Source organism: Gopherus flavomarginatus, chromosome 6 (assembly GCF_025201925.1).
Source record: "Gopherus flavomarginatus isolate rGopFla2 chromosome 6, rGopFla2.mat.asm, whole genome shotgun sequence".
In the NCBI taxonomy this organism is placed as follows: domain Eukaryota; kingdom Metazoa; phylum Chordata; order Testudines; family Testudinidae; genus Gopherus; species Gopherus flavomarginatus.
Window position 1 is genome coordinate 119341199 of NC_066622.1, and position 26860 is coordinate 119368058.

The following is a 26860-nucleotide window of genomic DNA, read 5'->3' on the forward strand; positions in this document are numbered from 1 at the left end:
TAAGAAGTTGCCATGGAAAACTGCTTTGGGAGAAGGGTCATTAGGTGCAGATTTCCTTGAGCCGTGACCCTGCTTGGGTCACCGCTTATACTGCAGCGCCCCCAGGTCTGATGGGAAACCAAAAGTTAGATGCAATTGTTTTCGACTCCAGCTTGTTGGCGGGCCCTGATTGGCACTGGGACAGCCAGGCTGGATAATTGTTCAAATCGTCCCCACAAGAGGATGCCTTAGCTCCCCATTGATCGATATCCTATTACTGACTCCTGCATATCTCCTTCCCACAGCTTGCAGTGCCAACTTCAAACCTCTTTCCCCCTGCCTGATCCTAATATTGTTCGATTAAAACTTACCTTTAATAGATGACATCTATCGATCCGCCCCTCACAAATCTGAAACTCTATTAGCACGGCGGGGAAGAGCAGATGGAAAGGGGGAGGGGATTTTGGTCTCTTTAAAGGGGACTTTAATAACTTCTTTAATTGGCCAGAGATCCCTACCGCCGCACACAAACGAGTTTCGCACAGCTTGGAGCACATAAAGGGTTTATCATATTAGATAGTCAGGTTTTGCTTAAAGGGCAAATGATCATTTTTAAAAAACTCTGATTTTTAAATAATGTTTTAGGAGGGAAGAAAATCCTAAATTTTCTCCCGTTCTAAAGCCGGATCGGAAAGAAGAGCCCCTTTAAATTGCTCATTCTGGGGGCAGAAGGGGAGGGGTGTCTTTTGCAAGCCGAGTTTAATAGACAAATGTGGAATTGACATCAGCCGGCAGCAGGCGCCTGCCCCAGCCGCGCGTGTCCCCGGTGACACAGATGCGTGCGGAGAGCAGCTGGCGGGAGGGGAGCGCTGGCGCAGGTCAGCTTGGATCAGCGGCAGGCGCAGGGATGTGGCAGGGGAAGGGCTCGTTCTGTCACTCTGATCAGCCCCCTTCTTTCCCTTAGATGCCAACTCCAAGGGAGAGAGCGAGGCGGCGTCCACCCTGGAGGGCTTCGCGTGCGAGGAGGAGGAGCCGGAGCCGGCCCCGGGACCAGACCGGAGCCAGCCTGCAGCAGCCCCACCGCGCTTGCACGACTTCCCCGGCTCGCAGGATCCGGAGGAGAGAGACGATCCCGGCTCCCCGCGAGCCTGCAAGCGGCGCCGCGCCGAGCCGAGCTGCGCCAAGCCCCGGCGGGCCCGGACGGCCTTCACGTACGAGCAGCTGGTGGCCCTGGAGAACAAGTTCAGGGCCACCCGCTACCTGTCGGTGTGCGAGCGCCTCAACCTGGCGCTGTCGCTCAGCCTGACCGAGACCCAGGTCAAAATCTGGTTCCAGAACAGACGGACCAAGTGGAAGAAGCAGAACCCCGGGGCGGACGGGGCGGTGCCGCCGGCAGCCAGCGCCGCGGCGCCCCCATGCGGAGCAAGCGGCGGCAGCCCCAGCCCGCCGGGCCCCAGCGCCCTGGCCTTCCAGACTTTCCCCTCCTACCCCGCCGCCAATGTCCTCTTCCCAGCGGCTGCTGCCCTGCCCCTGGCCGCGGCGCCCTTCCTCAGCCCGGCCTACCTGGCCCCCTTCTACACCCCGCACCTCTAAAGAGCCCGCCCGACAAGTTCCAGCCTTCCCCAGCCTCCGCGGCCCTGGGCTGGGGGCTCAGCACGTGGGTGTGCCAGGGGCGTTCACAACCCCCGCGCGCCCCTCCCCTCCCGGGGGGATCTCAGCCCCTTAGCCGGCACCCCGCCCCCGTGAACACCCGCCGCAGGAACAGACAGCGCCTTTGCCATCGCAGGGAGTGTCCCTCCCGCCCCTTAGCCGGCTCCCCCTCTCCCACGGCTGGAAGGAATGGCAGAGGGACAGGGCGACTGGCAGAGCACCCGCGCTCTGTTGGTGGAGGTCCAGTGGTTGCTGTCTATGGGAACGTGCAGTCAGAAGCGAGGGGAGACTGCCCGTATGCAACATGGACTTTGGAAACTGGAGAACTTTAATAGAACGTGCATTGCACTACGCTCAGGTTTGCCATCTTCCCACGTGTTTGGTATGTTAAAGCATCCTTCCCCAGCATAGTTTACGCCCGATCTTGGTCCCACCACGACGAATGGGAGTTTTGCAACTGGCTTCCGTGGGAGCCAAGGTCGGGCTGCTCCCGTTAATCCCTTTAAATTGATGGATATCTATGAGCAGAGCAGCCGCGCTTCTGTAAAGGCATATTTGAGTTCAAGTGTAGTTTGTGGCATGTAATGATTGATTTCTTAGATTATACTCCACACTTGTGCTGCGCTATATCTTTGGATAAACAAGAATAAAGGTCCTAATATACATAGATAAACGATTGTGACAAACCAAACAGGTGGAACGTTCAGATGCAGACATTAAGTGGTCCAAATATTTATACATACATATATCATTAAATATTTTTCCTCATTAGGCTCCAGAGTTCAAATGTACATTTCTGATGGTTGCATGGTAATTTAAAGTGTAAGAAGTTGATTTTTTTCTAGTCTTCACAGAAGCATGTTTTCTTGGGGGTGGGGGTAACCATTGGATTTTATTAGCATATTTGAGATGTAATCCTAGGCATAAAAGATGGAAAAGATAACCCTCTTTATATTTACTGTACCTAATACTAATTCTCGCAGGTTTCTCTCCTGAAGTTTCCTTTAAAAACATTTCTCTTTGTAATTTGGCTTGGCAGGGCATACCCCATAACTTGAAAACTCAGAAACTTTGCCACTAGTTACTGTTGCTTTTATATGAATGAGCCTGATAAGAACTAAAGATGCCCTTAAGCCCCACTTTTATCTCTGGAGATCAGTTACCTGTTTCAGGTGGGTAATACAACCTTATAAAGGGCCAATTGCTGTAACCTTTAAAATCATGTTAGAACTCCTATTGACTTCAAGGGTGCTGCACTGGGCTCGAAAATTGAAAGCCAGGTGTCTGACATCCCAAGAAATTAATGAAGAGAGTTTGCTAGTGGGAATAGAAAAGTACTACTGCTTACTGCTGCTTGAAACCTTAGTTCTGTAATTGTAAGGCAGGGTGTGGGAAACCTGGCTGACACATGAGGAAGTCTCCAATTATTGGGGATATACCTGCTACCTCTCTACCTTTCATTTCCACTGACTTCGGTGGGCTTTGGATCAGGCTTTAGATCAAAAGAGCTTTTTTCTGCAATTATTATTTTAATAACACATAATTAATGCCAAATGAGGTAGAAACCATACATCAGAGAAAAGTATTACATTCTTATTTTTAAAAGGGGTGGTTGTGGTAGAAAATATTTAAAGTGCAGAGCTTCCAGTATGTAGTGCACTCTTTTCCATAACAGAGGAATCTGATTTTTTTAAAGGATTTGTGAGGAAAATCACATGTCACCTTCATCATTACAAGCACCACAACGAAAAAGAATTTTAGCTGGGGGCTTATCCATCCCTGAACTGCCAGGAAGTAATTGGTTCACAAAAATCTGTCTCATGCAGTTTGCACAAATTATTGCAACATGTTGTTCAAGAACGTATCTCTTCAGTGTCATGATGCTTAAAGTGCACATTGGCTTTCCAACCAAAAAGATAGCTGGTGAGTCCTATCTATCTATAGGTGTGTTTGTCTAAATAAAGCAGTTTTAAAAATACTTTGTTTAATTGTTCTTAATAATTCTCAGATGAAATTATTTTTCTTTTGTGGGTATTTTTCCCCCCAGGGTCCAAACCTAGATAATGCCTTGCAAAACTAACCTGGCCATGACCCCAGGGAGAATCCTAAAACTCCTTGATTCCTGAGCCATCATTTTCAGTTCTGTAAAACTCATGAACCCTCTAGCGGCCAGATAGAGTTACTGCATTTATTCTCTTACCAGAAGGTCAGTGGAACCAGCCTCCTCTTACTGTACCAACCAATCATAGAACTGGAAGGGACCTCAAGAGATCCTCTAGTCCAGTCCCCTGCACTCAAGGCAGGACTAGGTATTCTCTATACCATCCCTGACAATGCTTCTTCATAAATAGACTGAAGACTGGTAAGAGGTGATGGTAAAGTGGACACCTGTTTTTAAGCAAATCACCTCCATGGCCTGCATAACTTGCAGCTTCCTGGGGAGCAAGTATCTGAAAAACACTCTTATACCCAGGTGTTATGAATAGCTGCTTCCTGTGCTTTTGTCAAGCCACTGGGTGGACTAACTAAAATTGATGTTGCAGCTCCTTTCGCATAGAACACATTTTTTATAAAACAAATATTACACAATGTCTTTTAAACTATCATATCTATATAGCTCTAGATAGATTAGATGGTAGATAAACCCAACACTAGATTGTTTGATTCTTTCAGGTAATAGCTACACTAGAAATAAACTATGCTAGGTTACAGCAAAGTTATATCTTTAAGGTAAATAGGGTATAACTGGGAGGAGGTGGGATCATTATAACTGTCTGACATATCTCCAAAGCTGCTGCTGCTGTCTTTTATGCATGGTGTTAAACAGCAGTCAGTTGCTTCATACATTAGGAGGCAGAGTGGATTAATGCCATAGCATTTAATGTCTACAGACCTGGGTTCAAATGACTTGGGTATAATTAAAAGGAATATAGTGGTCTCAACGTGGTCCTCTAAACCAGTGCTTCTCAAAGCCGGTCCCCCGCTTGTGCAGGGAAAGCCCCTGGCAGTCTGCGCTGGTATGTTTATTGTCGCATCTGCAGGTTCGGCTGATCGCTGCTCCCACTGGCCAACGGGGGCAGGTTCTGCAGGTTTGCTGCTCCAGGCCAATGGGGGCTGCGGGAAGCGGCGGCCAGCACATCCCTCAGCCCGCGCCGCTTCCTGCAGTCCCCGTTGGCCTGGAGCAATGAACTGCGGCCAGTGGGAGCCATGACCGGCCGAACCTGTGGACGTGGCAGTATCATGCTTCTAAGTGATCTAAAATTCAATTGCTTGCATGGATTTTCTTGAAATTTGCTATGCCTGGTGGGAGTGCAGAGTAGGGTTAGAGAGCCAAATTTGAGGTCATTTGATTTAGGAGTTGCAGAGATATACGTTATTTTTAAAAAAAGTTTCTAGGTTTTTTTGTTTGTTTTTGCACCGAGCTAGAGATCCAATCTGTTGCAGTGATGCAGGTCAACATTGTCTCAATAAGTCAATTTTTCCCCAAAGTAGTGCCTGGCACCCACTAACTCTTTTGGAGATCCACACTGAGAACAGTATTTAACAACATGTTTATTTCTTAGCTTGTGTAGATATGCAGTCTGAAAGGAACACAGTGTGCATGCCACAAAAAAGAAAAGAATGTGAGAGGGTTTTTATACAGCCACTTTATGTTTGCCTGGGTAGTTTGAAGAAATGTGCGAATGTTATTCTCCTGGGGAACTCCCCACCACTAACCTTTCTAGTTCGAACCTTTGTACACCTGTGCAATAAAGATTTAATAACTCATGTTGCTTACTGCAAATTGTTTCTGTTATAATATAACATGGTTTTATTTTATGGGGATGTTTACTGTGAACACAGCAGAATAGTCAGCAGCTGGTCTAACCAAAATTGTTGTTATATCAGCTGGGGTGGAGCTGGAGACAGAGGACTTTGTGTTGGGGTTTGGATGATGGGCGAAGGATTGTAGCTGTGTGTGGGGGAGGAGTTGGGCAATGAGGCAAGAGAGTAGGCAAGCCTTGGATTGCTTAAGAAAAATCTATATTTTACTAGCTCCTGGGGGTGGGTAGGAAGTGGCTACTTCCTGACTTTGGGGCAGATTAGCATAGTGTTTCCAAAATCGTATAGTGCGTAGGTTTGGTTCTGACAGCACAGACCATATTTTGACCACTAAGGATAAAAAAATACGTGTGCTGTCAGGGTTGCCAGTGTATGGATTCTGGGCAATTCCTGGATCACAAGGCTTCAGAAGTTTGAGGGAAAGCAGGTAGCACACCATGACATGGGGATTGCTGACTATAGGCTGATTCGACTTAGTGTACAAATTGCAGGACGTCATATGTACAATGGCCTAAATCAGTGGGTTTCAAACTGCGGGTCATGATCCAGAACTGCATCGCTGCAGCTCTGGTCAGCATCACCAACTGGGCCGTTAAAAATCCCATTGGCAGTGCTGCCTGGCTAAGGCAGGCTAGTCCGTACCTGTTTTGACATCGCGCTGCACCCCGGAAACGGCCGGCAGTAGGTCTGGCTCCTAGGTGGGGGGGCCACGGGGCTCCATGCACTGCCCCTGCCCAGAGCAGAGGTTCCACACTCCTGTTGGCCAGTTCCCAGCCAATGGGAGCTGGGGGTGGGGGAGACTGCCTGCAGGTGAGAGCCGTGTGGAGCCGCTTGCGTGCCTCTGCCTAGGAGTTGGACCTGCTGCTGGTCACTTCTGGGACCCAGTGCGGTCTGTGGAGCCAGGACAAGAGGGAAGCCTGCCTCTGCACCCTGGCTGCACCACTGACCGGGAGCCAGGGTGCAGAGGCAGACTACTTTCTTTATGTTTGAGAGTCTGATCAACAGACTCCCAGGATGAAAATAGTAATGGTGCTGCTGGTCAGCACTTAAGGTGTATTAGAATCATACTGAAAAGCTTACAAAACATCTGTCCACACTATGTCTTGCTATTTATAATATGATCAGTTTTCCACTTTAATAAGGAAATATTATGACAAAGTGTGTAAGAACATTACATATTAAAATAAAAGGAATGGTAGGGCACTCATTTCCTCCTTTGAGTTTTCAGCATTGACATTCATGTGCCTTTTTAAGACACCAGAGTTTGTAAAATATTTTGTCTCGCTGTTTGGCTAAATTACTCTAGTTTCCCAGAAAATCTTAATACTTAATTCTTATGTATGCCAATTAGGGAGAGAAAAGCTGACCAAACGGCTTTTTCCACCCTCTATCTTAGCCAGGAAAACACTTATCTTTAGTAGCTCTGGAGTCATAGCTTTAGTGCTACTTTACAAAAATAAAAAAAAGTCAAACACATTCTCAACTTTATATTAGTTCTTGTGTACCACACAATGTTGAAAGAATGATGAGTAGCAGTGAAGAGCAACATTACTGCAGATTATGCAGCATTGATCACAATCCATCAAGTGATAGTCTGGCTAAATGGTACAAAGTGGTCCAGACATTACTCTTTATTTTCTCTTTTGTCCATGGGTCAGCTGCCCCTGAGGACAATCTCTTTGTCAGTCAGCTCTAGATATGATAACGTGCCACTTTCCAAAGCTATGATTCCAAACCTGGTGCTGAGAACTAAATTGTTAGCAATTGTTCCATTATTCAAACATTAGATTGTCCAGATTATGTTATTCTCAATATAGGCCTTTATCGCTTTTGTAAATGTTCCACTGAGGATCCATTATCTCTAGGGCAAGGCATGACCACTATGAATATGTAGTTTTACAATAATCTCAGGCAAAAATTGGCTTTACCAACAGATTAACATAAATGTTAGATGTGAACTACAATTGTGTCCCACACGTAAAATACAAAGAACAAATCTCTCTTAAATTACAATGGTTTTAAATGAAAAATGTACTAGTAAATATAAGGAAATTAGTCTCTCTCATTCCCATCAGGTCCTTCCCTGACTCCCGTAATAATGTCAGCTGTATTCATGCATGAGCAACTGAGAGTTCAGACTGTCTGAACAGCGGGTAACTTCTCAGTGGGTCCTGCAAACACATACACATTCTTAGCTGCACTCACTTCATTCTAATTCTAGAATAACAACATGGGATTTGCCACAGCAGATCAGACTCTGGGCCATCTAATCTGGTATCATGTCTCCAGCAGTGGCTGATATCTGATACTTCATAAGACAACCAAAGCACTACAGTGCACTTAACAAACTGTACTGTGCTGTATGTGGGGAACACGGGGTGGATTTCTTTCCTGACCCACATGGTGATCATCATCCATCATGAATCATTAAACTTGTTTATCCTTCTCATAGACATAACTAAAATGTTATTGTTGGTCATACAAAATCTACTCTATTTAACCCTATGACCTACAGAATTATGCTAGAGCTGGTCACAACAACATAGTTAAGGATGCATTAGAAATCTTAGTTTAAGTGTAGTTTTATACTTTTATTTTGTAAAAATCTCAAATATAGCATAGAGTCCAATGGCTTTTGATACTGAGAGTATAAAATAGACAGAGTGGACACATACTGGGCCCTTCTTCTGCCCCCACCTATGCTGCAAGCAGCCAAGATACTGAGAAGACAAGACTCCAACACAGGAGATTGGCCCAGGTTTAAGGAACAAACCTATATATTAAGGACTGCAATATCCAGTGGGGTGAGAAAAACTGCTTAATCTAGATGCTGACCTGTCTAATAGGTTTGAGAGTTTACGGTTGCATGCTTATATTTTATTTTATTTTGGTAACCACTCTGACTTGTTATGCTTTGACGTATAATCACTTAACATTTATCTTTATAGTTAATAAATGTTTGTTTATTCTACCTGAAGCAGTTCATTTGGTTTGAAGTGTGTCAGAAACTCCCCTTGGGATAACAAGCCTGGTACATATCAATTTGTTTGTTAAATTGACAAACTTATATAAGCTTGCAGCGTCCAGTGGGCATAACTGGACACTGCAAGGCGGAGGTTTCTAGGGTTGTGTCTGGGACCGGAGATATTGGCCAGTGTCATTTGGTTGCACAGTCCAAGGAGCAGCTTACATGCCAGAGGCTGTGTGTGAACAGCCCAGGAGTGGGAGTTCTCACAGCAGAGCAGGGTAGGGCTGGCTCCCAGAGTCAAGGATTGGAGTGGCCTAGCAGATCACCAGTCCAGATAACACCAGAGGCAACATCACACTACAATTGCTAAAACCCATTTTTGTGTTTACCCCATTATTTAATAAAGCTATTTGGATGCTATCTTTGGCAATCTGCCAGTTTTATAGCATGTACAGAAAAGTGATGAAAATAAAGGCACCTGGGTCAAAGGCCTTACAAATCATAAAAGCTGATCTATTAAGTGCCTCATCAGTCTGCTAAGAAGTCAGGTCGCCCAGGAATGATCGGGTAATGTTGTTTTGGGTCTATGTATTGGCCAGGATTGAGAAAAAAAATCTGTTTTTTAGCAGCTTTAGAACTAGCAGACATCTGGTAACATTTTTGGTTAGCAAAATCTTCCTAGAGAAAAGCGGATTCTAGGGCTGCAATATCTTTAGAAGCTGGACAAATTCTTTGTTTTCCACTACAGAATATGACTGCAGATCAGCTCCAGTCATTTTAAATAGATCTTTATAGTTCCTCACTGACTTGGGAGCTGCCACATTCCAGAGCCTATTTCTGGCATTACATTCAATACAAGTTTTGCTGGGAAGATGTTGATGGTTGAAACTGATTTACAAACTGCATGATACTGGTGTATTTCAGCCTTTTGGTAGGTGACTTTGTACACCTCTTGTGCTTTACTCATATGTGTTTCATTGTGGCTGTCATGATATCTTTTATCTATACCTATATATGCACACACATGGTGCTAGTCACCTCGATTGACGTTGCCAATCACAGTTTGTACTAATGGGTCTTGGCATGACTCTATAGCCCAATCCGGGAAGAACAACAGTTACTACACTGGCCACTGTGGCCATGTCTACACAAAGATAAAAAACTTGTGGCAGGCCTGGGTCAGCTGACTTGGGCTCGTGGGCCTCGGACTCTGGGATTGAAAAATCCCTGTGTAGATGCTCTGGCTCAGACTGGAGCCCAAGCCCAAACATCTACATAGAAATTTTTAGCCCCAAAGCCTGAGCCCCACAAGCTGGAGTCAGCTGACCTGGGCCAGCTACAGCCATGGCACAGGTCTTCTATCTCTTTGTAGAAGTATCATGAGCCAATATTGACACCCCATCAGCACTTGTTAGTGGTATCAGGACAGACACAGACTGGGTAGGGCTGTACACATCTTTGACTGCATGATAAACTTTTGAAGTCATGTTTATCAGCAAGGGCCTGTAGTTCATCCGCTTTATGGTCAAACCACATTTTTTGCATTTGGTGGGTTTGCACTGGAGTGTGCTGCAAACTGCCCTCTATACAGCCTTTTTCAATTCAGAGACTGGGTCAGTTAAGAGTGTGGCATGTGTTTGTGCTTGACATCAAGGAGATCTGATATTTCAAGATTAAAACTGAATCAGTCTGCGTGACAGTGTTTTGTATACCTGTCACAGGGTTCACTCACTGCTAGTGGTACCTGCTCCTGGGCATCCTGGGGATTAGCTCTGGCCATGTATTGTGCCCTCCTCTGGTAGTGTCTCTTCCATCATCCTCTTTCCCTGAAGACCCCTCTCACTCCAGGAACTGCAGCTTCCTCTTCATGACTCAATTCGCAGGCCAGGTCATTATGTGGTTCCCTCTTCTGGGTGGTGGGGGTGTAATCAAAGTCCCACTATACAAAATGGTGGTCTTCCCTTAGAATCATGGAACTGGAAGGTCATCTAGTCCAGTCCCCTGCACTCAAGGCAGGACTAAGTATTATCTAGACCATCCCTGACAGGTCCAACCTGCTCTTAAAAATCCCCAATGATGGAGATTCCACAACCTCCCTAGCCAATTTATTCCAGTGCTTAACCACTCTGACAGTTAGGAAGTTTTTCCTAATGTCCAGTCTAAACCTCCCTTGCTGCAATTTAAGCCCATTGCTTCTTGTCCTATCCTCAGAGGTTAAGAACAACAATTTTTCTTTCTCCACCTTGTAACCTTTTATGTACTTGAAATCTGTTATCATGTCCCCTCTCAGTCTTTTCTTCTCCAGACTAAACAAACCCAATTTTTGAATCTTCCCTCATAGATCATGTTTTCTAGACCTTTAATCATTTTTGTTGCTCTTCTCCGGACTTTCTCCAGTTTGTCCACATCTTTCCTGAAATGTGGTGCCCAGAACTGGACACAATAATCCAGTTGAGGCCTAATCAGAGCGGAGTAGAGCAGAAGAATTACTTCTTGTGTTTTTCTTACAATACTCCTGCTAATACATCCCAGAATGATGTTTGCTTTTTTTGCAACAGTGTTACAGAGTTGACTCATATTTAGTTTGTGATCCACTATGACCCCCAGATCCCTTTCCATAGTACTCCTTCCTAGGCAGTCATTTCCCATTTTGTATGTGTGCAACTGATTGTTCCTTTCTAAGTGGAGTACTTTGCATTTGTCTTTAATTAATTTCATCCTATTTACTTCAGACTATTTCTCCAGTTTGTCCAGATCATTTTGAATTTTAATCCTATCCTCCAAAGCACTTGTAACCTCTCCCAGCTTGGTATCTTCCACAAACTTTATAAGTGTGCTCTCTATGCCATTATCTAAATCATTGATGAAGATATTGAGCAGAACCGGACCCAGAACTGATCCCTGTGGGACCCCACTCGTTATGCCCTTCCAGCACGACTGTGAAATGCTGATAACTACTCTCTGGGAATGATTTTCCAACCAGTTATGCACTCACCTTATAGTAGCTCCATCTAGTTTGTATTTCCCTAGTTTGTTTATGAGAAGGTCATGCAAGACAGTATCAAAAGGCTTACTAAAGTCAAGATATACCACCTCTACTGCTTCCCCCCATCCACAATGCTTGCTACCCTGTCAAAGAAAGCTATCAGGTTGGTTTGACATTATTTGTTCTTGACAAATCCATGCTGACTGGTTATTTATCACCTTATTATCCTCTAAGTGTTTGCAAATTGATTGCTTAATTATTTGCTCCATTATCTTTCCAGATACAGAAGTTAAGCTGACTGGTCTGTAATTCCCCAGGTTGTCCTTATTTCCCTTTTTATAGATGGGCACTATATTTGCCCTTTTCCAGTCTTCTGGAATGTCTCCCGTTTTCCATGACTTTTCAAAGATAATTGCTAATGCCTCAGATATCTCCTCGTCAGCTCCTTGAGTATTCTAGGATACTTTTCATCAGGTCCTGGTGATTTGAAGACATCTAACTTGTCTAAGTAATTTTTGACTTGTTCTTTCCCTATTTTAGACCTGATCCTACCTCATTTTCACTGGCATTCACTATGTTAGACGTCCAATCACCACCAACTATCTTGGTGAAAACCAAAACAAAGAAGTCATTAAGCACCTCTGCTATTTCCACATCTTCTGTTATTGTCTTTCCCCCCTCTCATTGAGTAACGGACCTACCCTGTCCTTGGTCTTCCTCTTGCTTCTAATGTATTTGTAGAATGCTCTCTTGTTACCTTTTATGTCCCTAGCTAGTTTGATCTCATTTTGTGCCTTGGCCTTTCTAATTTTGTCCCTACATACTTGTGTTATTTGTTTATAGTCATCATTTGTAATCTGGCCGAGTTTCCACTGTTTGTAGGACTCTTTTTAGTTTTAGATAATTAAAGATCTCCTGGTTAAGCCAGGGTGGGCTCTTACCATACTTCCTATCTTTCCTACGGAGTGGGATAGTTTGCTCTTGTGCCCTTAATAATGTCTCTTTGAAAAACTGCCAACTGTCTTCAATTGTTTTTCCCCTTAGACTTGCTTCCCATGGGATCTTACCTACCAACATCCTGAGTTTGCTAAAGTCTGCTTCACTGCTCTGAACATGCCACTCCTCCAGTGGCTGGTAGGGGAACCCACCTCTACTCTGGGTTCCAGCTCATGGGACCTCTGGTCAGCAGCCAAGACCTGCACTGTCCTACCTTGCTGCTTTCTCCCTAAGCCTTTTCCTATCTTCCTGGCTTCCTCCCTCTCTGGGTTTGCCAGCCTCCCAATTCCCTCCTCTCAGGGAGTAACTGTGAGCTATCATCTATAGTCCTGAACACACCTCTCTCCTCCCAGGGAGTGACTGCAGACTACTTTCTTTCCACCTCCTTCTGTTGCCAGCTACCTAGCTTTATACAGGCCCCTTCTGTTCCCGTACAGCTGAGCCTTATGTCTGACTAATCAATCCCTGCTCCATGGCTCCTCCTTTAGGAGCCACCTATAGGTTAATTGGGCCTAATTTACCCTCTCAGGGCCAATGTGGGGAGTACATCCCATCACAATACCCATCACAATCCACAATAGTGTTATAGATAGTGTCATACAGGGATATCATTCAGTAGATATGTCATCAATGATCATTAGAAAAGTTTCTAATACAATAGTTAGCTGTGGTGAAAATTGTTCAGTGACTGTCACATCTTTCAGCTGGGCAATATGCATTTAACTAACTGGTTTTTACATATTTTGAGCTGAAAAGAGAAAGAAAGATTTGATCAAATAAAACTAGTGGATGGTCCAACAATCAGCTTTGTTATATGCACATCTCGTAGGTCACACTGCTGGCCCAACACGTAGTCAATCATATGCCAATGATGTGAGCAAGGATGCATCCAGACTGTTTTGTATCTGTAGGGAGATCAGAAGGCAGTGTTTGTAATAACTCGATGGTGCTCTACATGTCGTTACGTGAAGTAGGCCATTCCTGTTCATCTTGCCAATGCCATGTTTGCCACATCCTGCAGAATCATCACCGCCAACATGAGCATTAAAGTTATCTAAAATAATCAACTTGTCTTCATAGGGAGTCAATCGGATCAGGTCATTTAGTTTGGAGCAATATTGATCTGTGATGGTATGCACACTCTACACTAACCTAGAAGTGGTTAATGAGGTGAGAAGAAGTTAACCAATTAATCAAGTAGGCCACAGCTGAGGGGAATTAGGTAGCCCAAGTAACCCCTGAATGATGATGGAGCCCAGCTGAGAAGGAACAGGTGGGGCTAGTATAAAGCCAGGAAGCTAGCAGCAGAAAGGGGCTTCTTAGAACCTGCAGGGCTGGAAACTGGGACCACTGAGGTTCTGTGCTGCTGATGCCTCTACATTGCCAGGGGAGGCTTAGGCTAGGCTACCACAGGATGACCCTGGGAGGCTGGGTATGGCTGGAAGTACCACCCTTCAAAGCCTGCTGGCTGGTATCAGTATTTAAATCAGGAAGCAATGAAAGGGAGCTGTCTGAGCAACAACACTGATTGCCTGCCTCTCTGCTCCCAACTCTGCTTGCAATTGACCCTAGACTCCAGTTTCCAACCCTGGTTTGTCCTCAACTTTGCTATTCAATTGTTATCTGTAACCTGACCCTGATCTCCTGGTAAGCTGATCCTGCCTGCCTCCTGATTCTTGGTTTGCTCTGTGGCCCATCTTGTACTCTGACCTCCTGGTACCTGACTTGGCCTGACTCCTCGTCCTACCATTAGGTCTGACCACCCACGTCTTGGTCATGACAGGACTGCAGTGATGGAGCCTGTAGCCATTCTCTGGACATTAGAGAGGGAAGGAGAAAAATCTAGGGGAGAGGGTGTAGGAAAAGGCTCAGGGAAAGGGCAGCAAGGTTAAAGACAGTGCAGACCTCAGCTGCTGAGGACAGGGTCCCTGTGCTGCAACCCAGAATAAAGGGCAGGCCTGCGTTCCCCTATCAGCCAGTGGGGAAGTGGAACAGTTGGGGCAGTGAATGGGAAGATCGTCTGAGACAGCTTGTATGGAGAGATTCTGATACCTGGCTGGAGGATCAAGCCACAAAGAGAAAGTACCCTGAATCACAGAGAAACAGAGGCAGCAGAGCATATGAACAAGCATCAGAAAGGGGTATCAGGCTTGGATGGAGCTAACCTCCACAGCAGACAGGAGGAGGCACTCTAATGGTGAGTGAACCTTATGAAATGCTCCTTATCCTCATCAGAACTAGCCATTGTTGGTGCTTAAGCACTGATCAGTGAAGCGTAATGTCCACCTCTCAGAGGCAGTCGAAGCTTCATCAGTCTGTCATTTATGGGTAGCTTCTCCAAATGACAGCCAAGATTCTTTCTGATTGCAAAGCTGACTCCTGCATTGTGTGGCTCATTTTGTGAGCATCCCTTCCAGAAAAAAAGTGTACTCAGTACCGTCCTTAGCCAGGTGACTCTGTTCAGCAAGTTGCATCTTGCTCAGCACCATAATGTCTATACAATCTCTGTCAAGCTCTTGATCAATTATGATCAGTTTGGTTTGGACAATCAAGGAGTGTATGACCATTTTGAATCAATTCATTGAGACAAAAGGAAACTTTTCAAGGCTTGTTTGAATTTCAACCACATGATCAGACACCCTCCAGCTGTGGTAAGATAGTGAGGACTGTTCAGGATGAGCAATTTTTAGGGCACCTTTTCTAATCCCCTCCTCAGTTTGAGTTGTCTGTGCTGTCTCTGAATAGAGCAGCTGAGCTGATCAAGATGCTTCTGGACTATTGCATCACCTCACGTGGAAATCTTGACCTTCTCACGTGCAGGTTCATGACTATGACTCCTAGCAATGGCCATAGCCTGTCACTTTTGCTGTTCCTCCATCACTGTGGGACTTCTTGGACTGTTGAAGGGTGAGTGAGAATTTGTTTGAAAGGGATGAGCAGTTGTGCACCAATTTGCACACTCTCTTGGCCAACAAGTGGCAAGGTAAATTGAGACAACTGAGGGATGTTGTTAAAAAAATTGGGCTTGGCTTAGACAGATGGGAAAATACTATCTAGAGCTATCGCATTACTAACAGGGATAGATACAGTAAAATCACAGATTCATGGGAATAGAAGGGAGTATGGACAAGCTAACCTTGAGTTTCTGCAGGTTTCTTACTGGGTGCCTGAGTGAGTTTCTTGTTAAAAATTGTTTCTGCTGATACATAGAAATTATGCGGTTTTGCTGTTAGGAAAATGGTTTTAGCCCATTAAGGTGTTATGATTTATTGCATAGTCATGCTTTAAGTAAAGTAATTAGATAAGGTATAGATAAGAACTCCCATTTTAACGATATAATGAGGGACAGAAGAGAAGCTCGTTGGAACCTAACTCTGGACAGAGCTGCTAGAACTCTCAGATCCTGCATGACCATACTGTGCAGCAGCCGGAGCTCCAGACAATATGATCCTGACTGGTCATTGGGAGATATCCATCTGCTTTATTGGGAGTGGTGAGTATTGTATCCTTGGCAGATGTATTCTGTTGATTAATTGCTGATAAATAGAGGTTAAGGTTTTACTGTGTGAAGGCTCTTTCACTAGGAAAAGGTCCTGTAAATCCATAGAGGGCCACTGCACCCAAAGCGGGAGGAGAGGGCTCTAAATTTGTGCAGGTAAGACCACCACATGGAGGAGGGATTGGATTTATGGGAGGCTTGTGGCGGCACTACCTCTGCTTGTTAGTATTTTGCAAGTTTTAAATTAAATTTTTCTAGGTTTTTGCCCCTCAAACACAAAACTCACGTTTTGGTTCTACTCTCAATGCAACCAACTGATAAAAGAGACAAGAAGGGAGGCTGCCAACTTTCCATGAATGGGTGATTTTAATGGTGGATTGTCCAGATTAATACAGTATGAATCATGCCACATGACAAATATGATAAAGCTAAAGTATGCGATAGAGCAGTGGGATGGGCTGGCCGCCCTTCCCGCAGCCCCCATTGGCCTGGAGCGGCGAACCTACGGACATGGCAGATAAACAAACCGTCCCGGCCTGCCATGGGCTTTCCCTGCGCAAGCGGCGGACTGGCTTTGAAAACCCCTGCCCTAAAGCTTCTCATGCCCCTCCACCATACATTCCGCCCCCTAAAACTCATCCCCCCCCAGTTTTAGAACCTCGGTCATAGGGCTTAAACATTATGTCGTATCACTTCAGAGGGATCAGGGGTATTCAAGATTTATGCCTTTTTACTAATCAGACTGTGATAAACCCAATACTTTCAAAGATACCAGATCAATGTACAAATTGAATACAAATAATATATTTTGTCCCACTAGTAGACATACTGTTTGTTGTTGTAGGTTTGGTAATAAAAGTTATTCTGCTGGCATTGTTCTAGAAAAAGAAGTCTGAAAATGTTTATTTAAAAACACAAAGAAATATACGGCATTTGCAAAAAATAAAAATCAAAGGGTTAGGTCAGGTTTGGGGTCTCTGAACCTTCAAGCTCCTGACATTACAAAATGAATATCAGTCATGTATAAATGCAGTCTAATCAGCATAGATCAGTTTTATGGTTACATCTTAATGTCTAGAGGCCAATACTTGTGCCAAAGTCTTTAAAACATACTTTTTTTTTCTAAAGCAAATATAGGGTTTGTGAAAGGTGTTGCACTGACAGCATTTTCCTGACACTTAATCCCTTCCATTTAATTATACTGAAGCAAGTCAATTTGAAACACAGAACAATTTATATATGTATGACAGCAAAAAATATAATGTAAACTTAGTTAGCTGTAGGGATTAATAAAAAGAAATTATATGTCTTACTTTGACTACCTGAAAAATTAAATGCCATATTGAACTTGATATGCAAATGATCATAATTTGGCACTGTTAATTTATGACAGCCATTTTTACCCATTGTATGGGTCTGCCATGTGACAGTTGGGAAGTAACTAGGACCCAAATCCACAGAGGTATTTAGGATCCTAACTTGGCTCTGGGCCTAATCTCTTAGCAAGTGCTTCCTATTTTCTGCAAATCTTGCCTTCCTTTGACAATATGCCTTTTCACTTACCGATATCTCAATTTGGTTGATTTTTTTTTTTGAACATTGAATTTTAAAGGAAAGTATGTATACAAAAAGTCTATTAAAAAACCCAATAAATAGCACTGTAATTATATGCCAATAGCCTGATTTTTCAGAGGTACTGAGCATGCACAGCTACCATTAAATTCAGACACCAAAAAATTCTTTGAATATTTTTTGGGCTTCTGTTGAGATTCCAGGATAACCTAGCACTGATTTTTCTGTCCTGAGTGAAGCAGTTCAGCAAATGTTTTTTTTATCATAGGAAGACAACAAGTGACTAGGTGATGCAATGGATTAACTTAATAGCCTTTCACCTCAGGGGAGCTAAAAGTTTGATTTAGGGGAGGAGTTATATACGCTTTTCAATCTTGAACTACCGTAATGATTATTCACATCTCCTGCCATTTAGCAAGACTAGCAGTCTCAGCTCTAGAGATGCCAAGGATTAAAAGAGCAAGGTACTGCAGTTCAGCATCAATGTGTTTTGGTAGAGTTGTTTACAAAGCTTGCCTGGACTATCAATACTCACAACTCCAGAAATAAAGTGTTTCCAGCTGCCAAGTGCTCAGCCCTGAGACTTATCAAACTTCAAGCAATTTATTCTTATTACATGATTAGGTATATCTATTTTCATTTGAGCTCTAATGGCAGCTACAGAAGATCTCTTGATTAGATTTCAGGAGTCTGGAGAACAGGTAAAGAGATCATCTTTTCTGGTCAGTAACTGTCAAGATCAGATTTAATTAAGTGAAGTCATTGGGAGTTCTGGGAGGACAAGGAATACAGGATTAGGCTCTAAAGCCTGGATCCACAGAGGTACTTAGACACCTAACCCCAGATTCAGGTGCCTAAATCCCATTTGTGAGCACCACTGCAATCCACAACCCCCCTGCTCAGAAGCTACAGAACACTGTAGGCATTCATACTCATGTGGCACCTAAGTTTTTGCAGTAATAGTTCCCTAGGCACTTCTGTTTCTGCATCTGGGCATGCATGCTGCTGTCTCACTCTAGGCACGAATACCTATCTGTTGCCTAAACCCAGAGCGATCCACAAACCAGGGGAAGATAGGCATTCCTCTGCCTAGCTTGCCTACAGGGCCTAATCTGGTGTGTTCACAGGCCGACCGAATTCCACACAAAATAGCTGGGGGCAGGAAGAGAAGAAGCTCCCGTATAACCTGAAGCCTCATGGTTAGGGTACTGACTGAGGATATGAGAGACCACTCACTCAAGTCCCTCTTCTGCCTTATGGAATTTGAACAGGGATCTGCTCCCTATCAGGTGAGCGTGCTTACCACTGGACTACAGAGAGATTCTCAAACTCACACACTCTCTCTGTAGCTCAATTAACATTTAATTATTCAATCACTTAGCTAAAGTGGAACAATTTCAATAGGAGAGACAGAGGGAGTCCTGCATTGCCTCAGATCGTTCCCATAGTACAGATGTTAGGGAATGTACCTGAGAGACAAAAGATCCCTTGTTCAAACACCTTCTCGGGCAGAGAGGAGACTTGAGCAGGTAGCCTCCTACATCCCAGCTGAATATTCTAATCACTGGGTTAAAGGTTATAATGAAGGGGCACCTTCTCCTCTCCTCCAGCCTGTTTTGTGTTGAATTAGGCAGCCTCTGAGCATAGGTAGGCACACACCTATCTTGCCTTGGTTCATGAATCACAAGCAGAGACACATGTCTCCTCCAGTCTGGATCTAGGCGCTAATCTCTGGGAGAATTGCAGGGTTTAGCACTTGGTATAGCTGTGACACAGTGATTCCTTGGCAAAGGATCCCCTGTTCCTCGCAAAAACTCTCACTTCAGACCTGACAAACTCACTATACCAAACACAGATCTTACATGTTACTCATTAAGGATTAATATCCTGTAAGGTATCTACAGAAAGCTCTTAATTTGTCAAGATTCAGAATCATTGTTAGCTCTATGTAAGGGTTATATTTAAGGAATAATATATTTATACTGAAAGTATGCTTTATGGATTTGGAGTAGAACTTAGTCACTAGGAGATAATGTGTCTCAATGATGGTCCACTCAGGCAAGGGGAAATTGTCACATTGTCCTGGCAGAGCAGTGTTGAAATGCAAGGCTCAATTGAGCAATACTAAGACTTTGAATGGGAAACTCTCCGAGGCAATGATAAACAAACAATCAAAGCCACTTAAAGATAAAAATAAACTTTTCAAAAGACAAAGGTTCTGTGAACAGAAGTAAAAGGCTGTTTTCAGTAATAACAAAGAGAACAAAAAGTACTCTGTACCCATTCACTGAGGAAAACCCCTTGTGGAGCAGGGGTGCTTTCATGAACGTTTCAATCCGGGTACCTGAGAAACCAGCTAGCTCTGTAACAGACTGAACTTTGGGGGAAAATTCTCTTTGTTAGATAGGAGAGGTAACTATTGAAAAGTGTCGACCCAGGTTCACATCTTATGATTTTGTTTTGTATTCTATTTGTTTCCACCACTTTGTCTTGTTTCTAGTTAAATCTTCATTCTTTCTAAAATAAATCTATTTTGTTTTGTTATAAGTGCTCACACGTGCTGTGTGGTTTACATGAGGATGGTGTAAGCTAAAATTGGCAAACTGGGATACACTGCATTTTAGGGTGCAACAGATCTGGAATTTCTATAAGTAGCCAGTGTCAGGGGCTGGATATCTCAGGTGAATGATTCAAAGGGAATCAGGGATTTGGTGCACCTCTTGTTAGCCTGCAAGGAAAAGTTTGGGCTGGCATAGGCCAGAGGAGAGTGCTTGAGTGACTGAAAGACTGGTGGTGTTAGGGAGGAGACCCCTGGCTACCACAAGAAAGATGCCCTCTCGCTGGAGGCAAAGGGTAACAAAAAGTGACTCAAAGTCCTGGGTTGGCTAGCTTAAGTGAGGAGCTACCCACCATGCTGGCTTTTGTGGATTGTATTCTTAGGTATTGCTTTTTCCCCATTCGTTGTATAGGGAGCCTAGGCACCTAACTCAGACTTTGTAGATCCCATTGTTGTTCCTGTGATTTTCTAGGCACCTAGAAGTTAGGCATTACGATTCTCAGAGTTGCAACACTTAAGACCCAGTATGGATCCAGGTCTAAATGCTTTTCTATGAAGGAAAGGTCACAAGTGGGAGAACTGACAATCTGCAACTCTAATGATTTCATTTTGCATCCTCTGTCATTTATTCTGGGCATACGTTTCTATTATTCATTCTTTGTCAGCAGGTGCTGTTTATCAGAGTCCTTGGAATACTCAGGAATTTCCAGGCCAATTTCTTACATAATGGGAAGGTAATTCTACACCGGCTTTTAAAGACTCTGTGGTATTTATATGGTATGTTCACAAAGTCTGTAGGTTTGAGAATTCAAGAGAACGGAAAACATATTACTGTTGTGAGGATGATCATATATTAATTTCCATATAACCATGTAGATAGAGATATATGGACAGCTAATCTATTTGTCTGATTAATCTATTTATATTAGTAAAGAAATATGATCCCACACAGAGGAAGCTAGCATAATGAAGTTTTATTTTTGCTCACACATCTCACCCCCAGAATTCACTCTTGCTGGAACATAGCTGAACCAAACCTCTGTACATGTAGAATTGTAGACATTGGAGAGGAAAAATAACACCCTAAATATATCATTCAGTCCAGTTCCTTTTCAATGAAGAATTGTTCCCTTCAGATTTTCTAGTGCTAAATACTGCCTAGTTTTAAATGCCCCAATTAATGAGACGTCTATCACTTCCAGAGGGAGTCTGTTCAACTGTCTGATCAGGAAGTTTTACAAATATTCAGCCTAGATGTTCCTTTATTTAACTTCATTACACTACTGTTAATTATACCTCAATATACGCTCCTAAATAATTCCTTTCCATTATTGGTGTTGACACCATTCAGATATTGGTAAATTTATGTCCCACTTACTTGAACTGAGCCAGACAATACATATTCAACTCTTTTTTAATCTTTCTTGGTAAATATGAACTTTTTGCTGCTCTTCTCTGAGCTCTCTCCAATTTGTCAATGTGTTTCTGGTAACGTGCTTCCCAGAAGGGAATATGATATTCTGGGTGGGTCATACCAGAAGCTTACAGAGAGGACCTCTTACGTCTCTGCCTGATAAGCTAAAACTGTCTATAAATAAAATAAATTGAACACTACAATTTAAAATGTTTATTATTCCACGTTTCATATTAGTCACCCTGCAAAGGAGAATTATATGTATATCAGCAAATAAACCACTAAAGAATAATAAAATAACTATTCTCTTCTCATTTATGATAGATTCGGGAATCAGGCATCAATAAAGCAGGAATGAAACATTTATCATAAGTTCAGACATTCAGCAATATAGAATGTAGAAGAGGACACGGTGACTTTATCTAATTTGATGCTAAGAATTCAATTATCCACTATATTATCTAATAATGATGCTAGAGCAGGGAAGGGTATTCAATTATTTGTTGTCAAGGTCAAAATTTCTTGTCCAAGGTATAGTCAGGGTCCAGACTTCACAAATATTTTTCACACCGCAGTAATAATAATAATAATAAGTAAATAAGATTTTGCAGTCTGTTCAAAAGCATCTGGAGGTCTGGATTTGGCCCATGGTCTGACTATTGATTACCCCTGTGCTAGAGAGACATACTGATACAATATCTCCAAAAATCTTTGAAAAGCAAGCAGCCTCAAACTAATTAAGGGGTAAATATTAACTAAAACTCAGCCTTTATCTTGTAATATAGTTTGTACTAAGAGATATCTACTCCAAAGGTCAGTCACTTCAACTGGAATTTCTAGCATGTCATCCGTCCCAAATGTTGCCAGACAGCAATGATTCTGGGGGATCTGTACTGTGCTCTTCAAAAAGTAATTTGGAGGACATTTAAGAATCTCTATCTGAATCTGAGCAGAGGAAACCTCCTGCATGAACTACAGCTTTTAGCCATTGTGCTATGATGTGATGCCTTTGCATAGGGACTCTTTGATGCTGCAGCAAAGCATGTGTGTATATATTGTACTGCAGAAGTCTTAGAAAGTGGAACTCTGATTTCAATGAATAATGGGAATAATTGTGCAAAGTCAAAGGAAGGCAATTTGCTTGATTCTGTAACCCTTTTGCACCCAAAATGCCCAATGACACAATGAGGATTTTGGGATGCACAAGGAATGTAAAATTAGACCTTAATTTGTGGAACCTCTCAATAAAACAGAAAGCCTTGAGATTTATCAATCTATGTATTTATACCTCACTCATCCCTGTAGTATCAGAGTACCTGAAACTACCTAATCTTTTCAGGAATTTTAAACATTTAAATAAAATTATATTCATTTGAAATTTGAGATTGTGATTCCCTCACAGTGGGCTTGATCCTGCCCCGGTAAAATCTATTAGAGTTTTGCCATTGACTTCAATGAAGGCTGGATCAGACCAACTACATATTATATTTGTATTTGAACATAGGAGCAAAAGAATGTCTTGTTTTCTTATTTCAGGATCCATTGACACTGAAAAAAAGTTTTAAAAAAATACACCCCCTTTTTTCCATTCTGACATTGCTACTTTTTGTGGCAAAACACGTATGTATGAGCTGTTTAGGCCTGCAGTCTTTACACTCGCAAACACCCACTGTCTTCATAGGAGTTTTGCTTGCATATGGATATCATTGCAGGCAGACCCATAGTGTCAATTATCAAGACAGTATGGTTTAATGATAAGGGATAGTTCGAATCAGTCCAAGATTGAGGCCATAAGTTAGGGATGTTTTTGGTTGGTTTTAGTTTGCAAACCTTTATTTTTCAAATGTATCCTTTCTTCATAGAATAGAATACATGGTATTTGCTCTTTTGTGCCAGTTCCATTCCTTTTCACATTTCTCACTTCCTCTGAAAAATGCACACAACTCAATCTAAAGCAATTAGAAATGTCCTTCAGAAGAGTCGAATTTAAAGGCTAGTGCAAGATTAACGTTGCTTAAGTTAAATAAGTCTCATTCTACAAAACCTGGGTAGAAGGTAGCATTCAATATCTTAGTTGTATGAGTTGGAAGCGGTTCTAGTGAGGATAAAGGCATACATAGTGTGACTGTAATAAGCTGATAAGATAACATATCTAATGAGGTAATAAAATACCAAAGGTCTAAATATCAGGTCCAATTTGGAGGCACTGATTTCAGTGGGAGTTTGCTTGTGCAAGGATTGCAAGAGCTGGTGCAAGCTTATATCAGAGCGGAATTTGAGCTGTTAAATGTAAACAATTGTCCTACAGGATAGATGTGCCATTCCTTGTTTTTCAGGTCACTTTTTTTTGTGTGAGAACCACTTCAGAACATAGCTTTAACTAGAAAGAAACTGGTTTGATTGCTCCCTGAAACATAACTGCTTTAAGAAATGATGGTAGGAATTTTACTTAGCAAAGTATTGATGCTTATCTGTCAGCTGATGTGGTTGTGAAACATGTACTGCAGTTTAGTACTAAGGGCCCAGTCTTGCAGCACTAATGGCCCTTAATTCCCATTTATTTCAGTGGCAGATGAGGGCATTCTTCATTTTGCAGCATCGAGTCACAAAGAGGCAAAGAAATATTAGCAGAACTGATCTCAGATATATGTATATTTATTAAGAGCATCATCTCTTGTGGTACACTCCAATTCATTCCACAGAATGCTGACTGTACTTAGGGAAAACGTTTCTCTGAGGGTATTATTCTGTAAATTTAGCAGTGCTGCTCTCTCTGACTGCCAGAGTTTGAACAATGTACTAAGAAGCTATGACAAGATTCAGAAATGTTTTCAAAGATATGCAAATTCTCTATACTGTCAACCTCATATAACTTGTTTTCTCTGTGGGAAAAATGTACTGCTCTCCAGCATCAACAGACTTGTCAAGGACAGTTTATGAGCAGAAAGAAGAGGCCCCAATAAAAGATCACTGTTTAGACTTTGTTTTTCTGATAACAATGAGGAGATAAAAGTAATTACTCTCAGTAGTTTTCCCAGTCTCTCTTTCTGTTCAGAATAAGACTAGCATATTTATCAAGCTTACCTCACAGTTCACCAGTGAATTTCAAGTTTTTTCTGGTTACAAAAGGCTGTCTATAGGTGAAATTTAACATGGCAAAGCAACAGGGTCATGGAAAGTCAGTGGCTAGTTATACCTGCCTCTCCCCCAGTGCCTTCCTACCTATCTCCAGCTGAGAGTTTGACAAGGGAGAATATTTCCCAACTGTCCCTTGTTATGAAGATGTCACTCATTTTAGACCCAAAGTTACCTACTTTCCATATTTATCTGGTATCCCTTCACTTTACTGCTGAAAATTTACATCAGAAATAAATATCGTGGGACTGAGGTTAGGGCAAGAGTTATTTGCACCAAGAGTGACTCTCACTGCTTCCTACCTGAATTAATTTGTGTCACTCATTTTGGGTTTATCATCACACATTTGGGCCTTGGCAGGTTGAGAGAAATGAGCCAGTAGTGGGAGTGACATTGGCACCCATTTCATTTTCTGACCCTTAACACCTGCCATAGTTGGCCTGCTCCCCTACATATATTCCTCTTACATAGAGGAGGTGTGACCACCTCAAGAACCAAAGAGAATTTATTCCTCTTCTGACAACCCAGCCCACACCAAAGAGGTGACACATTGTCAGATGACACTTTTCAGAACTCCTGTTATAATTTTGGCAGCACATATTTTTTTCCATTATTTAAAATAGAAGCATCCCCATTAGTCAAGATTCTTTACTAAAATACTAAAAGATTTTTCTTCACCAAGGGTCCACTTGTTCTGGCTCAGCTATGCTCTGCACAGGAATATGGGAGTAGACTAGTGGTGGTGGAAAAATTGGCTTTTCACCAATTTGGGCTTTCCATGTTTTGAGGGTATCCAGTATCCACCCCAGGCACAAGTTATGGCCTTACACTTACAATCTTACACTTGGCTGCCCATCAACCCTGGGTACTATTACAACAGGAAAAGAGTAGTCAGAGTTCAGTGGTGTTGTGTTCCTGCACCCCACCCCTTTCTCAGCATATCCTTTATGCTGGAGGCTGCTAGGAGGATGAAGCTTAGAACCTCACAGTCTCCATTTTGGCTCCCCTTTCTGCCAATCCTGCCTGCTAGTGGACAAGGTCTTGAAGGTGGCATCTCATCACACCCTAGAAAACAAAGTCTGTTTCACCCCCAGTGGTAGTAGCAACAGAATAGGCCATGCTCAAGGCAGTCTCTGTGGCGCAGCCTCTCCTTGTCTGACCTAGCAATGGAAGCATCCCTCAGGAATGCCTTTTGCTGGCCCAATTCCATAACAGAGGGAATAATCTATCACTCAGTGTGGAGGAAGGTTTTACAGTCAATACATTCTGCATATAAATATACAGTTCACATGATAGAAAGGGAATTCAATAGCAAACTTACTGAACCACTGACAAATATTTATGAAAAGCCACAGGTAACGAAGTAGAAAAAGATTAGGGAAAAGCAAATGTACTCTTTTTGAAAAAAATGGAAAGAAGAGTAATCCTGGCAATTACTTTCCTATAACTCTAACTTCTGTCCCTAGTAAAATAATGAACACAAACTAGTAGAAAAATGTGTAGAAGATGACTAAGTGTATAGAATATGACAGAATCACAAGGAGCAGCAGCATGGGTTGCCTATAGCTGAAGTGTATATTTGTTTTCCTAATGACATCCATTCTCATAACTTTCTCAACCTTTTGCCTTTGGGGATGAAACTTTCCAGATCTGCTTTCTATCTGAAGCTGCTTAGGCCCTTGGCATAAACACCAAAACAGTAGCCTAGTTGGGACTCTAAATACACTAAACATTCCCTCAAGCACACAGAATTTCAATTATCCATATGCAAGGCCTGATTAACAAACTCTCACTCATGCCTACTGACTAGAAAGTATATAATATGGAAAAAATAATTCTTCATTTGAAAGGGGGACTGGATAATCTAGTTGAGTTGTTCTCATTTCAAAAGCCTCAGGCATGGGATAATATTTTTTGTGTGCTGCTTGATGGCCATTATAAATAGTAATTTGAAAATAACCTGGAGTGCGGTCTCTACTTCTATGATCCCACAGAGCAGCAGGTAACTGCTTGTTTCTCTCACCAGTTGCGTGCATCCTGCAGTTGGGTTCCTGGCATGTGGTGTACAAGAGACACTTGCCAAAGCAGACTACGTGCGTCAGTTCAGAGCCAAGCAGCACTGCCACTCTGGTCTTTGTATAAGGGCCAGAAGTGGAGATGATGGAAGGACAGAGAGGCTGTGTAAGGTGACTAGTCTGGAGAAGAGGGACTGGTGGTGAAAGGGCAGACAGCCAAAAATTGAGTGAGGGGAAGTGAAGAGAATGGGGAGCTGAGGAGAGGGA

General features: G+C 42.8%; 1 protein-coding gene across 1 annotated transcript; it reads left to right on the forward strand.

Moving 5' to 3' along the window:
- Positions 1 to 814: 814 nt before the first annotated feature.
- On the forward strand, positions 815 to 3599 carry NKX1-2 (NK1 homeobox 2). The gene is made up of 2 exons (XM_050960766.1): positions 815 to 857; positions 944 to 3599. The coding sequence occupies exons 1-2, from the start codon at positions 815 to 817 to the stop codon at positions 1570 to 1572; spliced, it is 672 nt and encodes a 223-aa protein (XP_050816723.1). The 3' UTR covers positions 1573 to 3599.
- The last annotated feature ends 23261 nt before the right edge of the window (positions 3600 to 26860 follow it).

Excerpts from the sequence above, each read along its gene's own strand:
- NKX1-2 (XM_050960766.1), top strand. The coding sequence starts at position 815 with ATGCGTGCGGAGAGCAGCTGGCGGGAGGGGAGCGCTGGCGCAG. Across the intron at positions 858-943 it reads GGAGGGGAGCGCTGGCGCAG|ATGCCAACTCCAAGGGAGAG; the intron begins GTCAGCTTGGAT and ends TCTTTCCCTTAG.